The sequence below is a fragment of the Phlebotomus argentipes genome, unplaced genomic scaffold, assembly GCF_947086385.1.
Source record: "Phlebotomus argentipes unplaced genomic scaffold, Phlebotomus argentipes genome assembly contig_2, whole genome shotgun sequence".
NCBI classification, from domain to species: Eukaryota; Metazoa; Arthropoda; class Insecta; order Diptera; family Psychodidae; genus Phlebotomus; species Phlebotomus argentipes.
In genome coordinates this window covers 2,913,553-2,937,169 of record NW_026776162.1, presented here as the reverse complement: position 1 = coordinate 2,937,169, position 23,617 = coordinate 2,913,553, and the positions used below count along the sequence as shown (strand labels likewise).

Below are 23,617 nucleotides of genomic sequence, written 5' to 3'. Positions count from 1 at the left end.
GCAAGTGTTTCTGGCTCTTCTCGTTTCATGAACCGTAAGGTTTTCATCATTTTTTTTGTGTCTCATTCTGGATCATTTGCATTTCAAGTTCAATGTCAATTTTAGTTGTTTTGTGGCAGTTCGTGAGACGAGTAAAAATTCAGTTTGTTCAAGTGATAACTTTATGTAAAATTCTCAATGCATCAGACTGAATAAGAAAGTGAATAAGAGTGCAGGTGATTAAGTTATTGTGGTGATTAATAGAGCAGTTCATTTTTGGCCGGTCGAGAGTGCTGTTTATCATAAAATTGAAGGTAAATTCTCTATATTGTTTAGGGTTCTAGAAAAGAGTCCAAAATTAAGCTGTTACTGAATGTAAATGCGTGTTCTGAAATGTTCTGTAATCTCTTGGCGTATTATAAACACTGGCTTTACTCTTATTTCTCTCTTTTCCTACGCTATTTTACCTATTTCAAGTTGAGAAACGGTTTTTATTCTGCCTCTAAAACAGGCTGAAAAGTGTCTTCAATGAAAACTGATTTTTTGTCTAGAAAGTGCACAACTTTGTGCTTGTTGAACATTCTTGTTCTGCGAATGTATCATCCAATGTGATTATGCTGAAAGTGGCTAACTTGAAATAACGTAACACATGTTGCACGAATATTTGCATTGAATTTCCTCTGATCGGAGCAGCGCATAAAGGACGGAGAGGACACAAATCACTCGGCTGAGCCATATTGGACACAAAAGTGGATGATCACCTTGCAGCCCATATTTGTGGGAGCAATTCAGCGCTCATTCTATCGCCAGGGCACAATTTAAAAGTGGCAACAAGTGTCTAACAAGTGCAATTCTCTAATTGTCTCCACGCTGCCGACTGCTCAATCACTCTCGCGGGTCGAGATCCATTCATTTGCGGTCGCCGTTGATCTCCATAAATTGGATTGTCTCCGGGTTTTGGAGGTTTCCAATGGGTGTCACAGAGATGGATTTCGTGGCGCCACTTTTATTGTATGCGCCACCAGAGAGTCATGAAAGGAAAAAAGGGAAAAGCGCGCGCGGTGCCTTGTGTTAGCCTGAAAAAGAGTGTTTTATTATTATGATATAATAATATTGGATTCGTGATCTCCTTGACCATTTCTTCTGCTCAATACTCCATCGCTCCAGTCGCTGTGTCATTGGCCATACATTTTGCACCATATATGGACATCCATCTGATCCGCGAGATTTTTTTCTCTCTCTCAGCGCCGTGTTTTTCACTCATGTCACACACAATATAATAAACAATTTAATCAAAGTCACTTGAAATCCACGGATCGATGGGAAAACAGACACCCAAGATCGAGTGAATCATGCAAATCCATGCGGAGAGTCAGTGAGGGATTTTCATTAACAGTTTTTCGCGCGGTGCTGCCTGATTTTCGGGGTCCATAAATTTCTTGGCCAAATGCGGAGTGATTGCAGATTGGCCAATTAACGGGGCACGTCAAGAGAGAGATACGATAATTTTGAAGATATTAAATTGCATTTCTTCTCCTCTCGCTCGGCAATTGCTGTCTAATTGTTGAGCCAAAAATTCCAGTATTAGCACATGCCTCAAGCTTGTTTATCAATTCCGGCTGTTATTCTCTCTTGGGCGATCACGAAGCGAGAAGAATCTCGAGAATCTCCAAAAGCCAACACCCCAAAATGGGTCATCTGCAATGCCCTGATGGACATGAGAGCAATAACTCGGCAAGGGAAATAAGCTAATGAGCGGAAGATGTTTGGGCGGAGAAGACACGAAGTGATTATGTTTTGATTTTACAAAAATCTCTACACGATTAATTTGCCTATTAATTGCTATTATTGCGGTTTCATTGGTGCTATTTTACATTTCATGCTATAACGCAGTTGTGTTTATATTCTCAGGTAGTGGCTGAAAGTGAGTGGTTTTGAATTTCAGTCGAATGGATGAAACATGGTTAAAAGAGGAGGAAATAGAATGAAAATAAATATTCTCAGGTTCAAAAAGAAAAATTAATCGAGTGTGCATTTGAAATTTGAGATTATTGCCCTCGGACATGATTTCAGGAAGATGAAAATGTGTACAAAGATGCTATGAGAAGCTCACAAAATCTAGAATCAAAATAGAGACATAAAAGTAGCGATTTTGGAAATGACCATGAAAAATGCTTAAATGATAAAATTTACATACAAGTCTCAACACTATGATTTGATAAATTGCATATATTTTGTTAACGAACGTATTGAATTTCGATAAAACGAATTCTCGAAACATTTTATAAACTAATTGGTATTTTTCAGCAATTGGTTCAGAAAAAATACTATTGAAAAATAGTTGAAATTGACAGTCAAAGGATTAAGTGTCTATAACTTTGAACGTGAAAAAGGGAAGTGTGCTAAAGGATTTACTTTGAAAGACAGACAATTTACCAAAATGGTCTGAGTTGGCGTCCCAAAAGTCGCCATATTGGATTGGCGAGAAACTTTGAAGCAAAGCAGTTCTATTCCAAGGCTCATTTTAAGTCCTTCTCAGCCGAAGGTTCTCCAGTAATCCAATCTATGGGCAACATAGGCGAGTGTAGAGTGGCTGAAGCGGCAGCGAGCGTGAAGAATGTCTCATATCTTTTTCAATGGAGGCGACACGCCACAAAAAAGCGTAAGAGCATAAATAGAGACACGGTGGAAAATAGATTGAGAGAGTGAAGATGAGACCCAGCCACCGAAAGTCTCTCTGGGGCGTTTTGGGTGGCAGAGTGGGAGACTCGTGTGCACGTGACGGGGCGCGTGGTGGGAAAGTGTCTAAAATAGTGTTGGGCGAGCGGTGGGGGGCGCTCGTGGGGCGTTCGCGGTGGCACGAGCCACTTGCAAAGGATCTCACTGGCGCGGATTGAGCGTCTGAAAGTTTCGCCGTTTTCAGTTCGCCATCAATCTGTCCGAGCCGCGGATTCTTTTGTAAGTAATTCCAGTCTGGGTGCTTTTGCCAATCAATCTCGCACTGCAATTTGCTCAACGACAGTCGCTGTGCCTAATTGTAATTGCTTCTGTGGGCAATTTTCTGTGAAGATTGTTTTTTTTTTTGTATTTCTCTGTCGGAAGAACATCGCGGAAAAGTGGTTTTTTTCTCTGTTTGTTCATAGTGGAATAATATTTGCAATTCGAGATGTTTATTAGATGGATGATAACTGAGGTGCTCCCGGAGGCGAGAGAAGGAATTGTTTTCCTCCGTGGAAAGAGTGTTGATGGGCATTTATTGGCTTCTTGGGTGGAGTTGAAGAATTTTTAGTGGCCCAAAATGATGGGCACTTTTCTTGAGGATTTATTTTTGTTAGCAACGAGAATATCAGCTCAGAACGGGCTGTGCTAAGAACTGAGTTGCGCTATTTTTGGTGGCATGATTCCTCAATATCGCGTTCAGCATAATTTTTTTTTCGTGTATATGTGCTTCGCCCATATGGAAATGACGGCGATTCTTCGCACCACATAAAATATCCCAGCTTGATTATTACGCTTCGCCTCGGAACGCCTTTTGGAGTCATAATTTCTCAATCTTTCAAGCAACACATTGAGCATTAGCACGTACGTGGTCTCGATGGCTCTCGTCAGAGTATCAAAATCGAAGATAAACTCTGTATTTAAATGCATTTTTTGTGCGGCCGAGAGAGATCATTTGTATTGTTGGGAAGACAGAATGAGTCACTTTAATGGTATGCACTCGCTGTGTAATCTTTGACCCAGAATTTTGACCACCGTCAAGGCCGCAGCGCTTTCTCACGTTTCGCTGATGAGTCTTCTGTTGCCCAGGAGTCCTCGAGAGGCAGAAGAAAGACATCCCTTATTTACTCTGCGGCATTCCACAGTCATTGCTCAAGTTATTTGCGCACTTAAACTTCTTTCTCTCCTTCATTCACCTCAATGTTCTTTGCTGAGGCAGCACAAATGTGCTGGACAAACTCCAAAACTAGTCTGTTTATCCAGCAAAATATAGAAATCCGGAAAGATCTCAATGACATTTTGGCGAATTTGAGGTGATGATCATTTAAATATTGTGCGACCTCGCGAACAGAAATATTCAACACTTCAATTGATGAGCTATCGTGCTGCTGATTTTCACTTTCAGCTGAAAAATCCACTCGAGCGAAATTGTAAAAGTTTTTCCGAAGTCTTCACAGAAAATTTCAATTAAAACTTGCGTGCACGGCCCAGAAATGATTTGCATGCGAGGGAGGTGAAAATTAATCGTGTTCTTCTCTGCGTGGCAGATTCTTGTTTATAGCTTTGAAAGGAAAACCCCCAATCCCTCACCATGGACGCGATCAAGAAGAAAATGCAGGCGATGAAGCTGGAGAAGGACAACGCTTTGGATCGTGCGTTGATCTGTGAACAGCAGGCTCGCGATGCCAATCTCCGCGCCGAGAAGGTGAGAATTCAAATCCTCTTGACTGGTGTTTTGGACTGAAAATTCACTGATGAATTCGTGCTCTTTCAGGCTGAGGAGGAGGCCAGGAATCTCCAGAAGAAGATCCAGACTGTTGAGAACGAGCTTGATCAGACTCAAGAAGCTCTCACACAGGTCAACACCAAGTTGGAGGAGAAGAACAAGGCCCTTCAGAATGTGAGTACCGAATTTTACTATTTTTTTTTTAACGATCGAAGTCATAAAAAAATAAGCAGACGGATAACGAAATGGTCCATAAATTCCTCGAGAGTGTTTGTGAAAGGGAAGTTGAGTGAAAGGGGGATAATTTTAGAGATGATCAGTGTGCGTATTGCACCTTTTGGTCATGTGCCAAGTGGCTGAGCATAATTTTGGAGCATTCCACCGAGTTATGGGTGATTTTTGCAAGAGAGCATCGCATCGCATTCCTTCGCCATTGTGGCGCATGCACGCACTTTCTCGGCGAATTTCCCGAATGGATGTGTGTTTGTTTTGCGAAGAATCTCAATGATTTCCTCGTGTGTTTCAAATAGAACACTGTGAAGTCACCGGGGTTTATTCTTCGCGATCTTTCACAACGCGCGCGGGATCGTATTTCTCGGGCGGCCTATTTTTAGCGCGCGCGAAAATCTCCTCTCCAAATACGGCTGGTGGGGCGTCGTCATCGGTGAGGAGAGTGCGCATGAAGAATGGTGGGGAGAATGGAAAATTCTCTGCTGTTCCTCGATTGAGGATTTGGACGTGGGGCTCTGGAGATTTTTCCAATGGGGAGATTGTGATGATTTTGGGGGATTTTTCGCGGGAATGATGCATCAGTGCGATGGGATTGGGTGATTGTATCCTTTAAATATAGATCACCCCATTTAATAATCAACGCACGAGAGAGGCGAATAAATACGGCCGTTGCAGCCGTGGGCTATGTCATTCGTGGAAAAAAGAGAGGGAGCGCTAGGAGTGGGCAATGGTGTGCTGAATTATTTCGGGAAAATTATGATAGGACGTCCCGTGGGCGGCAGTTTGAGGCGTCGTGTGTCCAGCGGCAGAGTAAAAGCATCGGGAGCGAGCAGGGGAGTTCCGTTGAGTCGACAGCGCCTTCAAAATGCTGCTTCTGGCGATTGGCCACAGAGGGAAGTGAGGTGTTACGCAAGGCGATCGCAGCGCCGTGCGTGTGGCACGGCAGTGAGGAAGACAGTTGTTCTGGCAAAATGTCCGCTCGGCGGAGGTGATAAAAATAAAAAGTTGAGCAAAGAGATGAGTGAGCGCAACACAGCACAATTTGGTGCTGGACGGAAGCGCGGCCATCAGCACCATCCACGCCACGGCGGAGCCCGTCGCTCCAATGTCCCGCCCGGGGAGATTGTGGCACAATTGCGCACTGACACATCGCACTCCGTCACGCAGCCCAACTCACAAGTCATTCCGGCGGCGGATCCCAACAGGAATTTCGTGCCCGGAGGCGGCGTCGAGGGGGTGTCGAATCAGAGACTGGCCAGGCAGCCGGCGGAGGAGAAGAGGAGCTCCGGGACGCCGCTAGAGCTGTGCTCAGTGGATCCGGACAACAACAACAGGGTGGCTCCAGCCTCGAGTGCCTTATGTGATAAGAGGGAGTGTGCAGAGGTGGCCGAGGAGGCCAAGAGAACCGACCAGCCGTCCAGTGGCAGCCCTACGAGTGGGAAGAAGCCCAAGAATTCAGATAGCAAGCGCCGGAAGCTGCGCCAAGTGCAGGAGATCACCAAGGAGCGCTCAGCGCCCGATCCCGCGATCGCGGTGGACGACGTGGACACGGAGAACGACCCGGAGGCCGCGGAGTGGGCCAAGCTCAGGTGCACCAGCGAGAGGGCGGAGGTGGTGGCAGAGCGCGAGTACAGGAGGCAGAACAGACGATGTGCCGACTACCCAGGCCTGGCCTTTGGTCGGTCCATCTTCAGCTCAGACACAATGATGAAGTTCAGTATAATCCGCAATGAACTGCACAATATTATGAAAACACAGCTGAAGAGGGTAGGTTTTACATCTCTCATGTATCCGACTAATGATTCTCTTGGGCATTTTCTAGTCACGCCGGGCGCGCGCATCTGGTGATTGTCTGTCAAGTGCACATGGGATGTGTGACCTGAATGGCACGCCTTTGGACCGTCTGGGAGGGTATTATTAGAAGAACATCTCGCGGTGCGACATGATCAGCTCCATTGCTCAATTGGTGGAATTTAGGATAATTCGAGGCCTTTTCTGAGCACTTTCCACCGAGGTTATTGCTTACGATGAAATTTTATTATAATTAGCAACTTATTTGGGTAGATTTATTCGGGAGGATTTTCTGTTTAATCATCGTGCCTCATATTTATGCAAATTGTGAGAATGGCAAACATGAGCGTATTTATCTTGCGTTAAAATTAGAGGCTCCTCAGTGGCGGGATTTAAGCCTCGTATCATCAGAGTTTGGAATATGAATAGCTGCGATATTGCTAAACAAATACCAAGTGTGCAATTCGACAGGTTTTGACTGAGATTGTAGTATTTGTTGCACAATGAATTTAAGCATGGAAAATAGGCGAGAAAAAGGCACAAAAGAATTACTGTCGTGCATATGCTTCGTGACGATTTGTGGAAAAGTGTGCGATTGAAAGTCGATCTCATTGAAGTTGTAATTATTAGCCACTGCTCTTGACTAAGCCACTGGATTATTTATAAGCAAATACAATGTATTTTTCGGTCGGTGTGCAGAATTTCTAAAACATTTATCTCCAACTTTTCCTCGCCTTTTACCGATTTGTCGAAAGTGATCGACATGTTCAGGGTTCTTTCTTGTTATTTTTATCATGCTTTTTCAGCAAAATTGTGGTCAAGATCGTTTCGCATACAGAGTTGTAAGCTTAACGAAGATCATCGATAAGATGGCTTTTCGTATTCGCGCGCGCGACAGATTAATAATGTTTGGGGCGACAGAAATGATATTCAAAAGTGAGGCTGTGAGAATGGCAAAAATATCTCTCTCGCGATTCGCGATTTGCCTTATAAGGGTCGATTTTAATAGACCAACTCCGTTCATGGTCTCTCGAACTGAAATCACCAACATTGGCATCCCATATGGCTTCAATTTGTGGTGTATGCTCATTATTGCATAATTACTATAATATAGCGACTGTGATTGCACTCGGTGGCATCCTATAATGATGTGAAATGCGCATTTCACATCACCTTGCCGGTCATCGGTGAGCGCAGGGCCTCGGCAAAGGGAGAGAGTCACTGGAGCGCGAATGAGCCAATTTCTGGTGTGATGTAGGGACAAAAGCCGGGGTCTTTGTGGGATTCCGATAAAATGCGTAGAATTTCCATTTGAGTGGGAAAAAAGAATCTCACGGCAAGAATGGCCATTGAGGAAAACAAAACGGAAGCGCGCCACCCTTTTAGTATTTGTTTCCGTTTGGACATTTACTTGATCGATGAATTGATTAAGAGAGTTAGATGGGCTTTTAGGGCGTTGGGCTGGGCATTTTGGGGAATATTTGATCAATTGGCGATTTGCGTGGAAAACAGATGTTCGAATAGTTCGGTGAACGGGCGGCTGTGGTTGAATCAATCTCGAAAATACGAATGAATGAGAGAGACGCAAGTGGAAGGTTGACTCGATTTGGCGAAGAGCCCCACCACATTGTGCGAACGCGGCGGTCTCGCTCGCGCATTCCGGGTTTGGAAGTGGGATTTGGCGTGAGTGGGAGAGAGATGGATGGTGGTGGTGTATTCCAGTCAGTGGTTGTCGCCATTTTGTAGATTGGAAAAAATTTGTGCGTTCAGTTGAGCAAAAGGCGAGGCCCAAAAGCCCGAAAAATTCCCTCGAAATTGTATCATTTCGGTCGGTGTTACGTGGAAAAATCAGTTTTTGCAGTGATCACGATTGAATAGAGGCGGGTGTTGTTGGCAAAAGCGTGTCAAGAGGTCTTTTTCACGGGAAAATCCTTATATTTCGGCTGCAATTCGCCGCGAGAGTGTGTTAGTGGTGTGAAATATAATTTTTCGTTCACGCCGCGAGTGCAAAAAAGGGCGATAGAGGAGAGAAATTCCTGCGTGAGGAATTTTGTAGAGAGAAATTGATTTTTGCGTGAGTGCGAAGGGAAGTCAGAGGCGTTAAAATGACGGCAAATATACAGCAAGGCACCTTGTTGGACGTGCTGAAGAAGAAGATGCGTCAGACGAAGGAGGAAATGGAGAAATATAAGGATGAGTGTGATGAATTTCACAAAAAATTGCAAACCGAAGTGCGAAGGCGCGAAGAAGTAAGCCAATTTTTGCATTATCTAGTCATAATTTGGGGTTCTTATGTGGTTTCTCGGGCCCTAAGAGAGGATAGAGCGCGCCCCCGAGAGAAGTGCGCAGAGTGGGATGGCACGATGGGACCGGATTTGTGTGTGCGAGCGAGAGGGAGCGCGTCAATGATGATCGTCCGGCACAGAAATGGAAAAGAACAAGTTTGGGATACAGAGATTCTCAATATTTTTCGCCCGGTTGACCTCTGAGGCGGCCAAATTTTACGATCTATTGTCGCTGACTGGGCGAAAATGTATGACTTCACGACTTGACTGAATTTTAACTCTTAGGTCATCGAAAATGAAGCACAATCAGGCAGAAAGTGTCGGTGCAAAAACCTCCCGTACGATTAGATGAGAAGGTTTTTTTTCCCAATAAATACCTCAATCAATCAATTCACCGACAGTCGGAAGAATTGTCACAGGCTCTGATGACACTTCCTCGGATATTTGATATTTGTCAATGGAATTTTCCTGGCTAATAGCGATTATTATTTATTTAATTCCTGCATGTTGAGATGGGAGGGAAAAAAGTGCGAAAGAAATTATGTCAGAAAAGAAACTATATGCGGTGGAAAAGAGAGAAAAACGTCTTATCAATTCAGCCTGATAAGTTACCTTGATAATACAGTGTTGCGGCTACAAAATCACCTCTAAGTCCAACAACGCCTGTGTGTTTGAGCATGATAAACCGGCTGGGAAAATCACGTCCAATTTCGTAATTTGTGTGCTGCAGCAAAAACCACATTAATTTCCCCAGTTTCAAACACTCTCGGAATATTTTGTTCTATTTGTAAGCGCAGAATTTGGGATTGTGGGTGACTTTCCCGAGAAGCAGTGCATGATTAATTTTTGTGGTAGAGGCGCGCGATGCCCAACCCAAAAAGCCGCGTCAATGCCGGGCACGTCGAGTGGACAAGCAGAGGGCACGACGTGGTTCTCGAAGAACATACTAAACACAAGACTATTGTCTCAATATAAGATCCGTGAGGAGATTTTGAGTTATTCGAAAGAATATTGAGGGTGAGATTCTCACCAATGCCGCTTCGTCTCAAATTCAGACTACAATTAGTTAAGAGAGAGAGAGAAAGAGACTTTTTGGGAGATAAGAGAGATTCACCTTGGCTGAGTCATCGATGCCAAAGAAACAGACATGACGTCATTTATCAGGGAAGCGGAGAATGACATAAAAAATCAAATAGGAATGGAAATTGCGTGTATTTGCTGATACTCTTGGTGGTGGCACTTGGAGAAGATGGCAATATGAATAGAAGTCTCCTCATTGGGAAAGGTGAGACACGGTGCGCGGGGAGAAGAGGAGGAAGAAATAATGTACAGGGCAATGAATCTTGGCGATATGATGGTGTGAAGAGAAGAGAGAATGAAATGCCGGTTTTAGTGTTGTGTAGAAATAGGCAAAGAGTGCAAAATGTGCCCCAGAGGCAACATATAACACACATGAATAGCTCTGAAAATAGCTTCAATTTTGGGGAATTTTTGTCACTATTTACCGTAATTAAAATTACTCACAATGAGGTACATAAATATCTCATTTGTGATTCACTAATTGCATTGAATTTGATGTTAAAGTTGTTAACAAGGGTTTAACGACTATTACAAATAGGTTGAATAATTTGTGTGTGTTTTTATTTTTGGGAGTTTTTCAACTTGTTTTGAAACTGTCGTACACAATATTTGTTGAAGATCCACTCTTCAAGCTCATAAATCAAGTATAGTTTTGTAAATGGTATAACATGAATGCCTACTTTCATGTAGAAATGCAACAAGGTGTAATATTTCAATGTAATCTTCAAAGCGAATATGCATTTCTCTATAATTTCGTCAGATATGCGAAAAATGTGCTATCGTTTCTCATGTCTTATTGGATATGATTGATGAATATTTTACATGTATAAACTTGGATAGTCTCAAATTTAACCTTCCACTTACGTGTGGAATTTCAAGTGTTCTCCTCGTGATTTTCCATCAGAGCACATTGAGAGAAACTGTATTGAAGTGGATGTGTTGACATGCCAGAAAAGAGAAAATAGAGAGAAATATGGAAAAATTTCATAAGGTCATTCAATTGAAGAAGTGTATTTGCATGAAATTCACTTTCAATGGAAGAAATGATCGACTTGAGATGTGTGTGATTTTGCTGGGGTGGTTGAGAAAGAGATAATTTATGCATGAATGCCTTTCTTGTTCAATCGAAGATGATCGGGGAGTAATTATATGATCTCTTTGGTGTTTTGAGAAAGACCAAATGATTGCCACACACAAGTGTCTTGCATCAATTAAAATGGAGACACTGAAATGGGGAGAGTTTCAAGTTTCGATATGAGGCGGAGTGTGTAAAAGTTTAATAGAGAAGAGAGCCAGCCATTCAGTGTGATCTTCCGGTGTTTGTTTAATGAACCATAGTTACAATCGATACGCAAACAGGCGCTGCTTGATTGGGAAGGAAAAGGGGGGCAGAGAGAGAGAGAGAGCGGGAATGAAAGGAATTTATGGACCATTGAGGGAAAATATTTCCATGTAAATACGCGCAATATCAATGAATTTATAGAAGTGAAATACGCTGTCTGAGAATTGCACGAGGGGAAAGCCCATAAATGCCATTTCACCTGTTTGTTGAACCCCACAAGTCTGATGCAATTGTGTAAATATCATAGGCTGAGTCTGAGGTGGCAGCTCTGAACCGTCGCATCCAGCTTTTGGAGGAGGATCTGGAGCGTTCTGAGGAGCGTCTCGCTTCGGCCACTGCCAAGTTGGCTGAGGCCTCGCAGGCTGCCGATGAGAGCGAACGGTAGGTGATTCCCCCACAAGGGACGTGGGAGATTTATGATTTTTCTTACTTTTAGTCCCCCTGAAGCCAAATTGACCCTTCTGCCCCCCCCTCAAAAAGAGAACTACATTCCCCTTGACCCTAGTCTTGATAGATTTGAGTCTCTATTCTTTTCAAAATCATTCCATTAGACAAACAAAACATCTTTGAAAGTTAATTTGAATAAGCAAAAAAATAAGTGATGATGATTCTGAAAGTAGTTTTGAAGACAATCTTTTTTTATCTTTTTTTTCTTTTTTTGTAAAGAGTATTTGCTATATTGATCATGTATTTACTTTTTATTATTAATTTACATTGTTGACAAATGTGACGATACCTACTTTCTTCCTTCCACACATCGATATAAAAGGATAAGGAAAGCCCTCGAAAACCGAACCAATATGGAAGATGACCGGGTCGCAATTTTGGAAGCACAATTAGCCCAAGCTAAATTAATTGCTGAAGAAGCCGATAAGAAATACGAAGAGGTAGATTTTCCATAGCTTTTCTAACTAGTCGACAATTTGTTTTACACACTATATTTTCTAGGTTACAATCAAGATTATTATACTAAGTAAGTTAGGGATATTAGGGCATTAGGTGTCTCTTGTCTTACACTGGTATTATTTTTCCTTTTGCGTAATGAGATTTTGGCAATTTGTCACTGTTTTTCTTTTTTCATCATCATCACTGTGTTCTCAGGCATTTTGAATTTTCAGGAATAAGATTTCTCTTTCAGCAAATTAGGAAATGGAGAGTGACAAGCAGTCGTCAATGAGGTTTTTCCTTGTTAGATTTCCCAGTTGTTCCTATCAAAGAGTCCTCGAAATGTCCTTATGATTGAATCTGGAGCTTAATGTAAAATGTCTCTTTTGGTCTCCCGTGGAAACCCAAGTCCAATCCCAAGAGGTGTCCTTCTCTGGTTTTTCTTTTCCCGGTAGAAAAGTGTGGCCGCGTTTAACCGCCGATAAATTATGTGGCATTTCCTTTCTTTTTCTCATTTCAAACAAATCGTGTTGTAGCGCCCGCAAGATTCTTGAGAACCGCTCATTGGCCGATGAAGAGCGCATGGATGCACTTGAGAACCAGCTGAAGGAGGCTCGCTTCCTGGCAGAAGAAGCTGACAAGAAATACGATGAGGTGCAGATCTCGTCAATAACTTGATTTATGATTTGGTTTAATGTTTTAATCACTTTTTGATTTTCTGAATTGTCTTTTACATAATCATGTCTATTGATCACTATACAAAAATGACCAATATATCACATTCACTTTCGGACGCCTCGGTGGTCATCGGGAGGACACACATGTGCCAACAGTGCCGCTGAAGCACTGCGTGTGTGCGCCTTCGGTTGGCGAGGTGATGAAACTGAAGGGGATGTCTAGCTAAAAGAAAGGAAAAGAAATTGGCTTGCGATACTTGTTACGACGATGAGAAGGATATTTTGAGCTTTTTGCGAAGATAAAGGTGCATTTTCTTCTGGTGCCTCAACTCTCGAAAGAGTGCTTGTGATGGAAGAAAATGCGCAACTATGGAAGAAAAGAGAGAAGATGTTAACGATTCATTAACAGAGCGATGCGAACGTGTCTTGCGAATTACTTTACACATCTCAAATAAAGCACGAAGAGATTGTGTATTTCTTACAAAATATAAAGAAGAAGAAAAAAAAAGAGAGAATTGTAAGAAGTCGAGAGCAATAATTAACTGATTAATCACATTATGAAGAGATGAAGAGCAAATTGAAAGGTGCTACAATTGTATGAAATTATCAAATTAACCATATTATTTCGCTTCACTTTATTTCCTCCGCGAAGGGATTTTACTTTACAGTTTTTCATGTTTTGTTCTCGAGAAAGAGTTAAAATTATTTTCTCTTTTGTTTGAAGCAAAAAAAAAGAAACTTATAATCTTCTTAATTTCTTATCCTTCTAACAAATAATAAAAAAAAATTCTGAGGATAAACAGAACAATAAAGCAATATTAATTGTATATGAAATGGCAATATATTATAGACTTATAAATGATATATATAAAGGTGATTTATATTGCAAAAAAAAAGCCAAAAGTCGTTTTTTCTTTCACTCTGTCAGCAGACTTGCTTAAACTCTGGGATATGAAATGAAAATGCATTTTTGGATGTTGTGTTTCTTTTCGCTATTATTGGCTTCGGCGGTGAAGAAACAACACTTGTGATGATGAAAATGTCTCCTCCACGAAACGCGTTGGTCTCCGCGACTCGGATGGTTGTCTGTAATTTGATAAATCAATATTTGGTGGCACATCTAATCCACTCCTGTCTTCTTTTGCCTGTCTTATGCAATCACCAAAGCAATTTCTGGTCGAGAAAAACGCTCGACAGCGATGCTGAAGGCTGCAATAATGAGATTTTCCTTGAGGAGAACATCTAAATTTTTGCAAATCTAGCTTAAGTGGTTTTTTTATATCGTCTTTGCGATCATTCATTTAGATATTTGCATTGAAAACACGGATGACATTATGCGAATCAATTAAGTAATATTTGCTTAAATCTGAATTAAGCAGAGTTTGATAAAAAAAAATGTGTTTATGGAATTGCAATAATTTTGCGTTTTATTGTTTAGTCGTTTTTATACAAATATTCTATTCTAAACTTTCCTCAAAAGTAAAATTTTCTTTGAATACACAAATGAAAAATGTTTTGCAAGTTAAAACAACTTTCTTGGCAGCTGAAGTATTTATTCAAAAGTAGTTTTGCTACAATTTTTTCTCACTTGAAATTACCAAGTCATTTTCGTGAAGGAATTATTATTTTCTATTCCGAAAATTCTCCCATTGTGGAATTATTCAGTAAAATTATGTAATCAAAATCGCATTAAATCAACGAATTTTGCCTCACTACCTTTCCTCTGGGAGAAATGCATATTTTAACTCAGCATTGCGTCTCGATTGTCTTGTAAGATTTTCCCACCCAGTGAAAATGTTTGAGGAAGATTGTTCATATAAAATTAATTTCTTGTACAAAACTATCATTTTCGCCTGAGTAATTGCCACTCTTTCACACTGTGTGTGTTGAAGAGATTAATCTCGAATTTCACATTGACCATGTTTTGAGTATTAAATTCTGTTATTGGCATATTTGCGGTCTTGAAGAGCAGAAGTTGTGTAAATGATGTGGTTTTCTCGGTAATGTCACGATTGGATGGGAGATTTTCATCATCACGCTAAATTCATCTCGACCCTCTTCAGTGGGCAAGAGCGAGTGAGCGCCCAAAAGGGCGTAGGATGACAAAAAGAAATCGCATGAGTGTGTCGTGCTTGCTGTTCAATTAATCTTTTCCATATAGACTCTCTAATTTGTTCTATCGAATATCAATATCACTGTGGAATTTGCTTGATACGCCAGAGACGCTGAAGCATATACAGAAAATGCTGCTGAGCGAAATACCGGCAGTTTTTATTCTTTCCATTTCACATGTGAAACATTGATAAATTCTTCTTGTGGTTGTTTTTTTGTTGATGTTCCTTACAACACCATTTCTCACACCAAAAGAATTTCTCATGTTCTTACTCGAAGCCCTCCTACCATGCGAATGGTGGTATAAAATAAATTGTTGATGTTATTGACAGGTTGCACGTAAATTGGCCATGGTTGAGGCCGATCTGGAGAGAGCTGAGGAGCGTGCCGAAGCCGGTGAATCGTAGGTGTCTCCAAGAGTGTGTTCTAATCCATCGTGTGTCTTTTCTCTTATCAGCAAAGTTGTCGCTCCAGCTGTTTTAGCAGTACTCTAGTTCGCTCGATGTGTCCACTATTAAACTTCCTAATTCAATTCTCTTCTCCGCTGATGATGATGTGTTAAAAATAACTCAGTTTACACAAGGAAGTGAATCTCAAAATGGTGCCTCATGAGATGAGGAGGAAAAAAGACGCCACGCGGTATTGTTTATGTAACAATTTTCTTCAATTAAATTTAATTGTGATGCATTTGTCGCGGAGGCGCAAGTTGAAGGAGAAAAAACGCCAAAGATTCACACGAAAAATTCCATTGAGCGAAAAGAGAGAGTGTCCCATGACTGTTTTTGGGCAAGATGCGCTATTTTGAGATGACTTCCTTCTACTGTGATATTTCCAACTGTTAATAATATGAATTACAGTGTTTTTTTACCATTTCTCCCATGTGTGCAAAAATGATAAATTGCAAATTGCCTTTTTATTTTCCTGAATGTTCCGCAAATTTTTTTGACCCCTTGAAGCCCACCCACAATGAAAGAAGTTTAGCTAGCTAACATTGTATGTATTAAATATTAGAATTTGTAATTTTAATGAGCTGAAATTTTCCGACATTTCATACTAATCCACATATTTTGTTGTGTTTCTCTTTTACATTGTTCCTTAAAATGCCAATAACCCGATGTGCGCTGCTGTGTTGCAAAAAAAAAAACATGCCTTCCACTTGGCCGAAATGTGCTATTTTTTGCAATAAAACCCTTCCTGAACTAACCAGGTTGCCCGTAAATTGGTGTTAATGGAGCAGGATCTCGAGCGCTCCGAGGAAAAAGTTGAACTCAGCGAAAGGTTTGTGCCACCTTTTTTCCCACGCGCCAGAACGCAATATTGCTTGGTGATTTATTGTATGATTAATAGAGATATTAAACTGCCATAATTGCACTCACACACAATGGATTGCGACAAAGCCATTGGAGAGTGTTAATATATTGCATGCTCCGGTGTGAGATTCTGGAGCATCATTGGGTTTATTGGGCGCAAATGATGTGGTCCAGTAGTGGATCTTTCACAGTACAACATCAGCCACGTCAAGTTCATTCAGCATTCAGTGGATGTGTGTGCAATTATGGAATTTCATGTATGATTTTCCGCACTACGGATTTGCAAGTGATAGATTGTATTCATACTAATGCCGGCTTTTTTTCTCTCTCACTTTTCCAACAGCAAAATTGTGGAACTGGAAGAGGAACTCCGTGTCGTAGGCAACAACCTCAAATCCCTTGAAGTGTCTGAAGAGAAGGTAAAACCGTTTTTTTGCTTGGCAATCCGTTTTTACAGACAATTTCACTGAGACAGTTTTTTTCCAAGAATATTATTCACAAGGCAGACGAACAGATAGGGAAGTCTTAGTGTCAAATAATTGGAATGAGACTTTTCGTTTTGAGAAAATCCGCTTACCAACTCTGTTAGAGAGTGTTAGAGAGTGGAAAAGAAAGTGTCAAAGAATAGAATTTAACCTTAACCTTGACGAAATTGAGCTTAGTCGATTGGTAAATTATCTCATTCCAATCCGTTGACAGCAAAGATGAAGACGATGTGACACATTTTAGGATATATCCAAAAATAAAACCTCTTTCCACACTAAATTCAAGTTGAGAAACCAATATGAATGCTAATGACTAAAGTGTTCGTAATTGATGTAGGCCAACCAACGTGAAGAAGAGTACAAGAACCAAATTAAGACTCTCACAACCCGTCTAAAGGAGGTTAGAAGAAAGAGTGGAAAAAGAAATCCCGTGTGGATTTTGGTGTTTTCTTCTGTGTGTTGCTGTTTTATTGAAACAATACACTTTGAATCTCTTAATATTCAACGTCCTTTGACTTGAGCATTCTTTTAAATGTTGTTTGTAGTTTATAGACGCTCCTGCATCTAACCCATTGATTTAAATGTTGTTAAACAAGATTTCTTGAGCAGAATTTCTTCACGAACATCTAGAAGAAATGTTAATTGACACTTTTATCTTGTTCTAATATCTGGTAAATGAATTTTCGTGTTGTTTTTCTTCTTGGCAAATAATACATGTGCTGTGAAATTCGCAATAAAAATGAAAATAATGCAGGCCACGCTCAAAGAGGAGACGTACGAAAGTCAAATTAGACTCTTGGATCAGTCAATGAAGGAGGTAAAGTGCGGTTGGTGGGACGGATTGGACATCCAAGTGGATGATGCGAATGCGGGGATGTTTAAGGGGGAGAATTGGCTGCAAAAATCGGTGGTGGTCTCTCTACTCTTTATATATTCTACTGCCAAAATAAGTCGGCAATTTGCAATGTGGAAGAGTTGATGATGCCTTGGAATAATGCAATTGTTCCTCTCATGTGATGTTGAATCATGTATAAATACTACACAATCTTGTAATTTGACACACAGGCAACGGCTACACGTGAATCCGCTGAGGATAAAATTGCTAGCTTAAACCAAAAACTTAGCAACGTAAGTTTACTGAAGATTTCTTTCTTTTATCGAAATAGTGAAATCAGATGATATTATTTGTACATCCAGAGATGAGCATTTTAAATTAATGTTATTGTCCTTAAAAAATTGTAATTGTATTCAAGTAGAAAAGTGTAATTGATAAATTGTGGGAAGAACCGAAATTGCCTAATTTTGTTATCATTTAATTTTTGTATGTTTTCTGTATCACATTAAAAGCCGACCCAGAAATTTCATGTAAATAGAATTAGGCTGAGCTTCTTCTGTTGAGCTATTTTTGGTATACACTTTGGTGGTGGGTTTAGTTTACTCCACGATAAGTGAGTTACTTTAATTGAATTATCCTAAAGACAATGGCTTTTCTTCTTCTCCAATGTGTAAGGTGGGTTTTTTTTCGGTTGCATGCTTCAAGTTTTCCTTTTGCTTCTCTCTGTGTTTGATTTCTATTTGCAGTCTCTTGCCAAAGATAGTGGAACAAGTTTGCTCTAATGGTTTATCATACGCATTGTGGGATGTGAAAAGATGTTCCAGTATTTTTCGCATGAGTCAATAATGCCTATATTTGGTGTTACTTGCCTGTAATCTTGTTATGTGGATGCTGAACTCATACTAAATGGGATTTTTTTCTCTCCCTCTCTTTCTCCCCCGTGATTATTACACCCGCCGGTGGATAACAGGCCGAAGCCCGTGCTGAATTCGCTGAACGCTCCGTTCAGAAGTTGCAGAAGGAAGTTGACAGACTTGAAGGTACGTATTTCGTCCCTGTGAATAATATCACTGATCAATCCGTGAAAAATGTTCCCCCCAAAATGACGTGTCAAGAGCCAATGACGAGAGGAATCTCTGCAGCAATTGCTCTTGCAATTTTTGCCGTTGTAACTCTTAACAACAAGGTGCTAATTTGGCGTTGATCTCTCTTAAAAAAGATGATCTTTGAGGAGTTGTTGTGCTAACTATCAAAATCACCGACCTTTCTTTCTTATTTTACAGTATTTTTTTACCGAGATTTTTATGTTTTTTATTTTTCTTTTTTTTTCTAACATCACACACCACAATATCCAAAAAACAATACCCAATTGCATACAAATTCCACCCCAGACGACCTTGTGCTTGAACGTGAGAAAAATAAGTTACTTCAGGATGAGATGGAGACCACTTTGCATGATATTCAGAATATGTGAATACTTTAGGGGCGAGTGAGAAGAGGGATAAAAAACAGAAAAGAGCAGAAAGCACTTTTATCAATACATTGCCTAATTATTTTGTTTGTACGAGAAAAGAGCGGATAATGAAAACACATTTACGTGCGCCATCAATTAAGAATACATATTTAATTGAATACTATATAAATATGTTAATTTAAATGAAAAAAAAACAAGAAGTATGAAAAAACACATTTGAGAAAAATGATAGTCGATGAAGGAATGCAGAAGTTAAATATTTCTCTATTATTTTCGCAGAAAGATAAAGAACAGAGTTTATTTACCTCTAAAATTGTTTATAGTATTATCATTTTCGAAGCAGAGATGTTTTAAAAGACATATATTTCTTTTTAATTCTTTGATCTACATTCCTGAGATATATTTTCAGTAAGAAAAGAATCATTCGCAGGCAGAATGCCTAGTAATTTTTTTCCAAGATTTATTGTGCACCTTTATTTGAGGGGAAAAATATACATTGAACCTCTTGTTTGTTCAGTTGAGAAGAAAAGAAAAAAAAAACAATAAAAGACCTAAGTAAAAACTGCATTTTTATACTGTACCATCGTATTTTAGTGTAGTTAATGTAATAAGAAAGGAGAGAAATTGTGTTTAAATTTAGAGTCACATTCCAATCAGCAAAATTTTTAGCCATTTTACCAATACATCAAAATTTAACATTTCTTTTAAGTCTTGCTTTTAACTTTGAGAGGAAGCAAAGCTTACATTTGCTTTAGGAGTAGACGAGAAAATAAATGGGCAGATGGAATAATAAAAAAAGAGAGACGATGTATTTAGAGAGACACTAAAATACTTTTTATAAAACTTACTTTAAGTCCCAACTGAGAGATGATGAATATGCGCAATTGCCGAAGCACAAATCACGATGTTTTCGTTTTATTTTTTTTGAATTATTTTTATCAAATATTTCTTACATTTTATAGTCATTTACATCCCAATATGCATAGGAGAAGGAAAGAAATGCAAAAGACATTTACTTTTTTGACTAAACAATGTTCAGAAATTTCACGCTGATTTTTTTTGAGATGGAGGTAAAGAAATGTTTGGCAAAGCCATTTTCATTGAGGAGATTTCCACGCAAAAAAAACTTATTGATAGAAGACGATGACACACTGAAACACATTGAGAAGACACGAAATCAAAATGAGTTTGCAATTAACAATGTTAATCAGCTAAGCTGAAGCAGAATTGAGAGACATGATCTGTTTCTTTTCCCTATTTTTAATGTTTCATTCTATAATTTTTTGCATAAAAAAATAATAGATAAAAAAAATCATAATTGAAGAGATATAATAAGATAAAGGAAACATTAAAAACATATTTAAACGTTGGCATGAGACAAATTTAATAATAATAAAAAAAAGATGAACGTGTTTGTATTAAAAGAAGATGTTCAATTTTATATAATACTGAAGAAACATGTGTGTTTTTCAATATAATTATTTTATTTTGAAATAATGGAGTGTTTTATTTTTGTTGTTTGCTTCCTTAAGTGTTTCAGATGTATATATATTTTTTTCTTATTTTGTGGCATGATTTTCATAGTAGCGTAGATATCATTGAGCTTTCTATTTCTGCTTTTTTTCTTTCTCTGCACATTTCTTGCGCTTTCATCATGCAAAAACTCTGTTTATACCTTGAATATTGCTAAAATGCACAAAACTCAGACGAAATGATCAATGAGCGCGAACGATACATGGAGATCGGCGATGATCTGGACTTCGCCTTCGTGGAGCTGATCCCGGGAGTGGAGGTGCAGTGGACGGAGCGTCGTCCGAGACCGCCGACGCCTCGCACGCCAACACCGCCGCCACCGCCGCCAGAGCCCGAGCCAGTGCCCGTTGCAGAGACGCCGGCCGCCGAGGCGGGAGCTCCGGCCGAGGGCGGTGCGCCTGGAGAAGGAGCCGCTCCTGGCGCAGAGGGAGCCGCTGCCGGCGAAGAGGGAGGCGAACCCAAACCCAAGGAACCCACGCCGCCACCCAGAACTCCGTCGCCCTTCGAGTACCGCAAGCATCTGCCTCCAGATGGTGCCGAGGTGCCCTTCGTGGCCAACTACGAGCCTCCGCCACCACCGCCGCCACCCGCAGAGGTGCCCCCAGCGCCTGCCGAGGGCGAGGCGGCCGCTCCGGCCGAGGGAGCGCCCCCAGCAGAGGGAGCGCCACCAGCAGAAGGAGCAGCGCCGGCAGAAGGCGCCGCGCCTGCAGAGGGTGGAGAGGCTGCGCCACCCGCCGAAGGGGGCGAGGCCGCCCCACCCGCCGAAGGTGCCCCTGCCGAAGCCGCACCCGCCGCAGACGCCCCGGCGCCCGCTGAAGCACCAGCAGCCGAAGCGCCAGCAGCAGAAGCGGCCCCGGCTGAAGCCGCCGCCCCAGCACCCGAAGCATAAAACATGCACGCCACCTCATCACTCACCTCACGATGCCGTCACAATGCTTTGTCGCTTGCACTTCACACGCTTTGTCCATTGCTTCAAGAATTGGCCAGATTCACCAGATCTTTTCAGTTGCACAGTTAACGGCTGGTTGTATAGATTGTGGAGTTTTGCGAAAAAGTAGCTTTGATCGAGTGGTTTTCTTGCAGTTTTGCTTAGTTTTGGCTTAAAGGTAACTATTGACGAAGCAAAGAGAGACTATGAAAGTTATCTTGAGATATTCAACACAAACCATTGGATGGGATGGAGCGCAAAAGGCCAACTGTGAATGTCTCAAGATACCTAAAGAAACGATCCTAAATCCCATTCCACAAAATCCTAAATAAATTGATTTTGCTTCCACTTTTGGTTAGTTCTCTTTTGGTTAATTCTTTTATTTTCTCCCTCGCGCGCATCTCAACAGACGACCTCGTCATTGAGAAGGAGAAGTACAAGGATATCGGAGACGATCTCGATACCGCCTTCGTGGAGCTCATCCTCAAGGAATAGAGTGTGTCGCCGATGGATGTCAAAAGCTGCTTTTCCACTGGACTCCTCACGCCTTACACCTCTATTTTACTTTTCATTTCAATCACTCAATGAACAACATTCGCAATTGTCTTGCGTGCACATTACTTCTCTCAGATGCCACGCGTGAGACGTCCCGAAGGAACGTCTTGTCGCAGAGGCGCATCGCAAAGACCCCCAAATGAAGAGAGAAAGATTTATTTATCAGTTTATATTCACCATCTGCAAATCACAATAAAGTGAAGAAATAACGACGGTGTTTTCTTTTGCCTATCTTCTAGAGGAAGTCAGTCAGGAGAGGGAGAAACGCAAGCGCATTGCTTCCGAACTGGACCTAACATTTGCCGATTTGGCCGGCTACTAATTGCACCCAGATCACCCCACTAATCACTGCCGGAACTCCCAACTAACATCCAGATCATCTCATCAGTGCTCTTTTCCACTACTTTTAATAAAATAATAATTGAACCAATCTCAGATTTGCCGCATGTGCTAATAGAATGTAACACTGTATAGGTTCTAGTTCGCTTTAACATTCATTCTAATTTTAATCCTCAATGTGTGAAGCATTTAGCTAGCGAGAAAGAGTGGCCGAATTTTAATCTTACTAATTTATAATAACTTGTTGCTTGAGAAATTGTTCGGAAAAAAAGATATCCTCAAGGTGAAATGTACCGACGAGATGAATTTTATAAAGAAGGAAAAATAAATAATTGAGAAATAAATTGATATTTTGCTGCTAAAAGTGTATTTCTGTTGGCTTTTTCGATTGAAACATTCTTGTGGTTTCCTGCGAACTTGTAGAACTTCTGTTTTGACTGGTGGAAAATTTGAGCAACGGTGAGTTCACGTTAATAAAATATTCTTCAAATATGCATTTAGTGCATTTATAATTAATTTTGTAAAAGTATTTTGCATTCATTTGGTCATTTCCAATATATCCTTATTCGTACAATTTTCAATTATTCAATTCAATTCTTGAGTTTACTTTCTTTTCGTTTATTTGTCTTATGGGTTTCTTCAGTATTTCACTGTGAATATATATATAGAATTTATGCCTGCTCTTCGATTTTGAGTACCAAAATAAAGTGTTTTCGAAAAACCAATACATATTTTATTGGTATTTAAATAATATATCAGCGTTGAGTGCGATTTCGTGTATAAATAAAAACAGTAAGCAAAAAAGAAAAATTGACCAGAAGTTTTGGCACTCATCAACGAATGGAATTCTACGTCACTATATTTGTGTAGTTATTTTAGGGTACGAGAAAAAAAAACTTTACAATCTTTTAATAAAATATTTAGATATTATGTAGTGAAGCAGCAATATTGTGTTATTTAAACTGTTGCAAAACTTTTCCCCTGTCATTTCGTGTTGCATTCCAAATGCTCTAAATCTCATATTTTCATGCAAATTCTCTCATAAAAGTTTTCAGTTCATGCAAAACACCTCATAAATTTCCGCTCATTTTCACTCTCTTCTTCATAGTCGCACAACGATGTGAAAAGTTGCGATAATTCTGTGTTACACCCACGCGTCCTTCATCGCGATCACTGAGTGATCCTCACGGCGAGAGATCACACAAATTGTTGGCGAGCACTGAAATTCCTCTGGCGATCCATCCTGGGTCATTTTGCACTCTCGAGTTGCGCTCCGTAATTTGAGATCGCGCAGTGGAGCCGCCTGGTGGCATGGAGACGCCTGGTGGCTTT

At 40.5% G+C, this 23,617-nt stretch overlaps 1 protein-coding gene across 27 annotated transcripts; it reads left to right on the top strand.

Annotated features, from left to right (window-relative positions):
• The first annotated feature begins 104 nt into the window (after positions 1 to 104).
• Positions 105 to 22,641, top strand: LOC132265161 (tropomyosin-2). Of its 27 annotated transcripts, none has more exons than XM_059765710.1 (10): positions 105 to 293; positions 4,245 to 4,402; positions 4,472 to 4,597; positions 11,400 to 11,533; positions 12,574 to 12,691; positions 15,159 to 15,229; positions 16,480 to 16,555; positions 16,959 to 17,021; positions 18,427 to 18,496; positions 20,637 to 21,459. In XM_059765710.1, the coding sequence occupies exons 2-10, from the start codon at positions 4,289 to 4,291 to the stop codon at positions 21,350 to 21,352; spliced, it is 1,488 nt and encodes a 495-aa protein (XP_059621693.1). In that variant the 5' UTR covers positions 105 to 293; positions 4,245 to 4,288; the 3' UTR covers positions 21,353 to 21,459. The 27 variants fall into 27 exon arrangements, with proteins under 27 accessions (XP_059621693.1, XP_059621709.1, XP_059621692.1 ...); XM_059765726.1 differs by lacking the exons at positions 105 to 293; positions 12,574 to 12,691; positions 15,159 to 15,229; positions 20,637 to 21,459 and adding exons at positions 2,826 to 2,937; positions 11,922 to 12,039; positions 16,034 to 16,104; positions 22,186 to 22,635; XM_059765709.1 differs by lacking the exon at positions 105 to 293 and adding an exon at positions 2,826 to 2,937.
• Positions 22,642 to 23,617: the final 976 nt, after the last annotated feature.

Excerpts from the sequence above, each read along its gene's own strand:
- LOC132265161 (XM_059765701.1), top strand. The coding sequence starts at position 5,339 with ATGTCATTCGTGGAAAAAAGAGAGGGAGCGCTAGGAGTGGGCAATGGT. Across the intron at positions 11,534-11,921 it reads GCTGCCGATGAGAGCGAACG|GATAAGGAAAGCCCTCGAAA; the intron begins GTAGGTGATTCC and ends TCGATATAAAAG. Across the intron at positions 18,497-20,636 it reads GGAAGTTGACAGACTTGAAG|ACGAAATGATCAATGAGCGC; the intron begins GTACGTATTTCG and ends CACAAAACTCAG.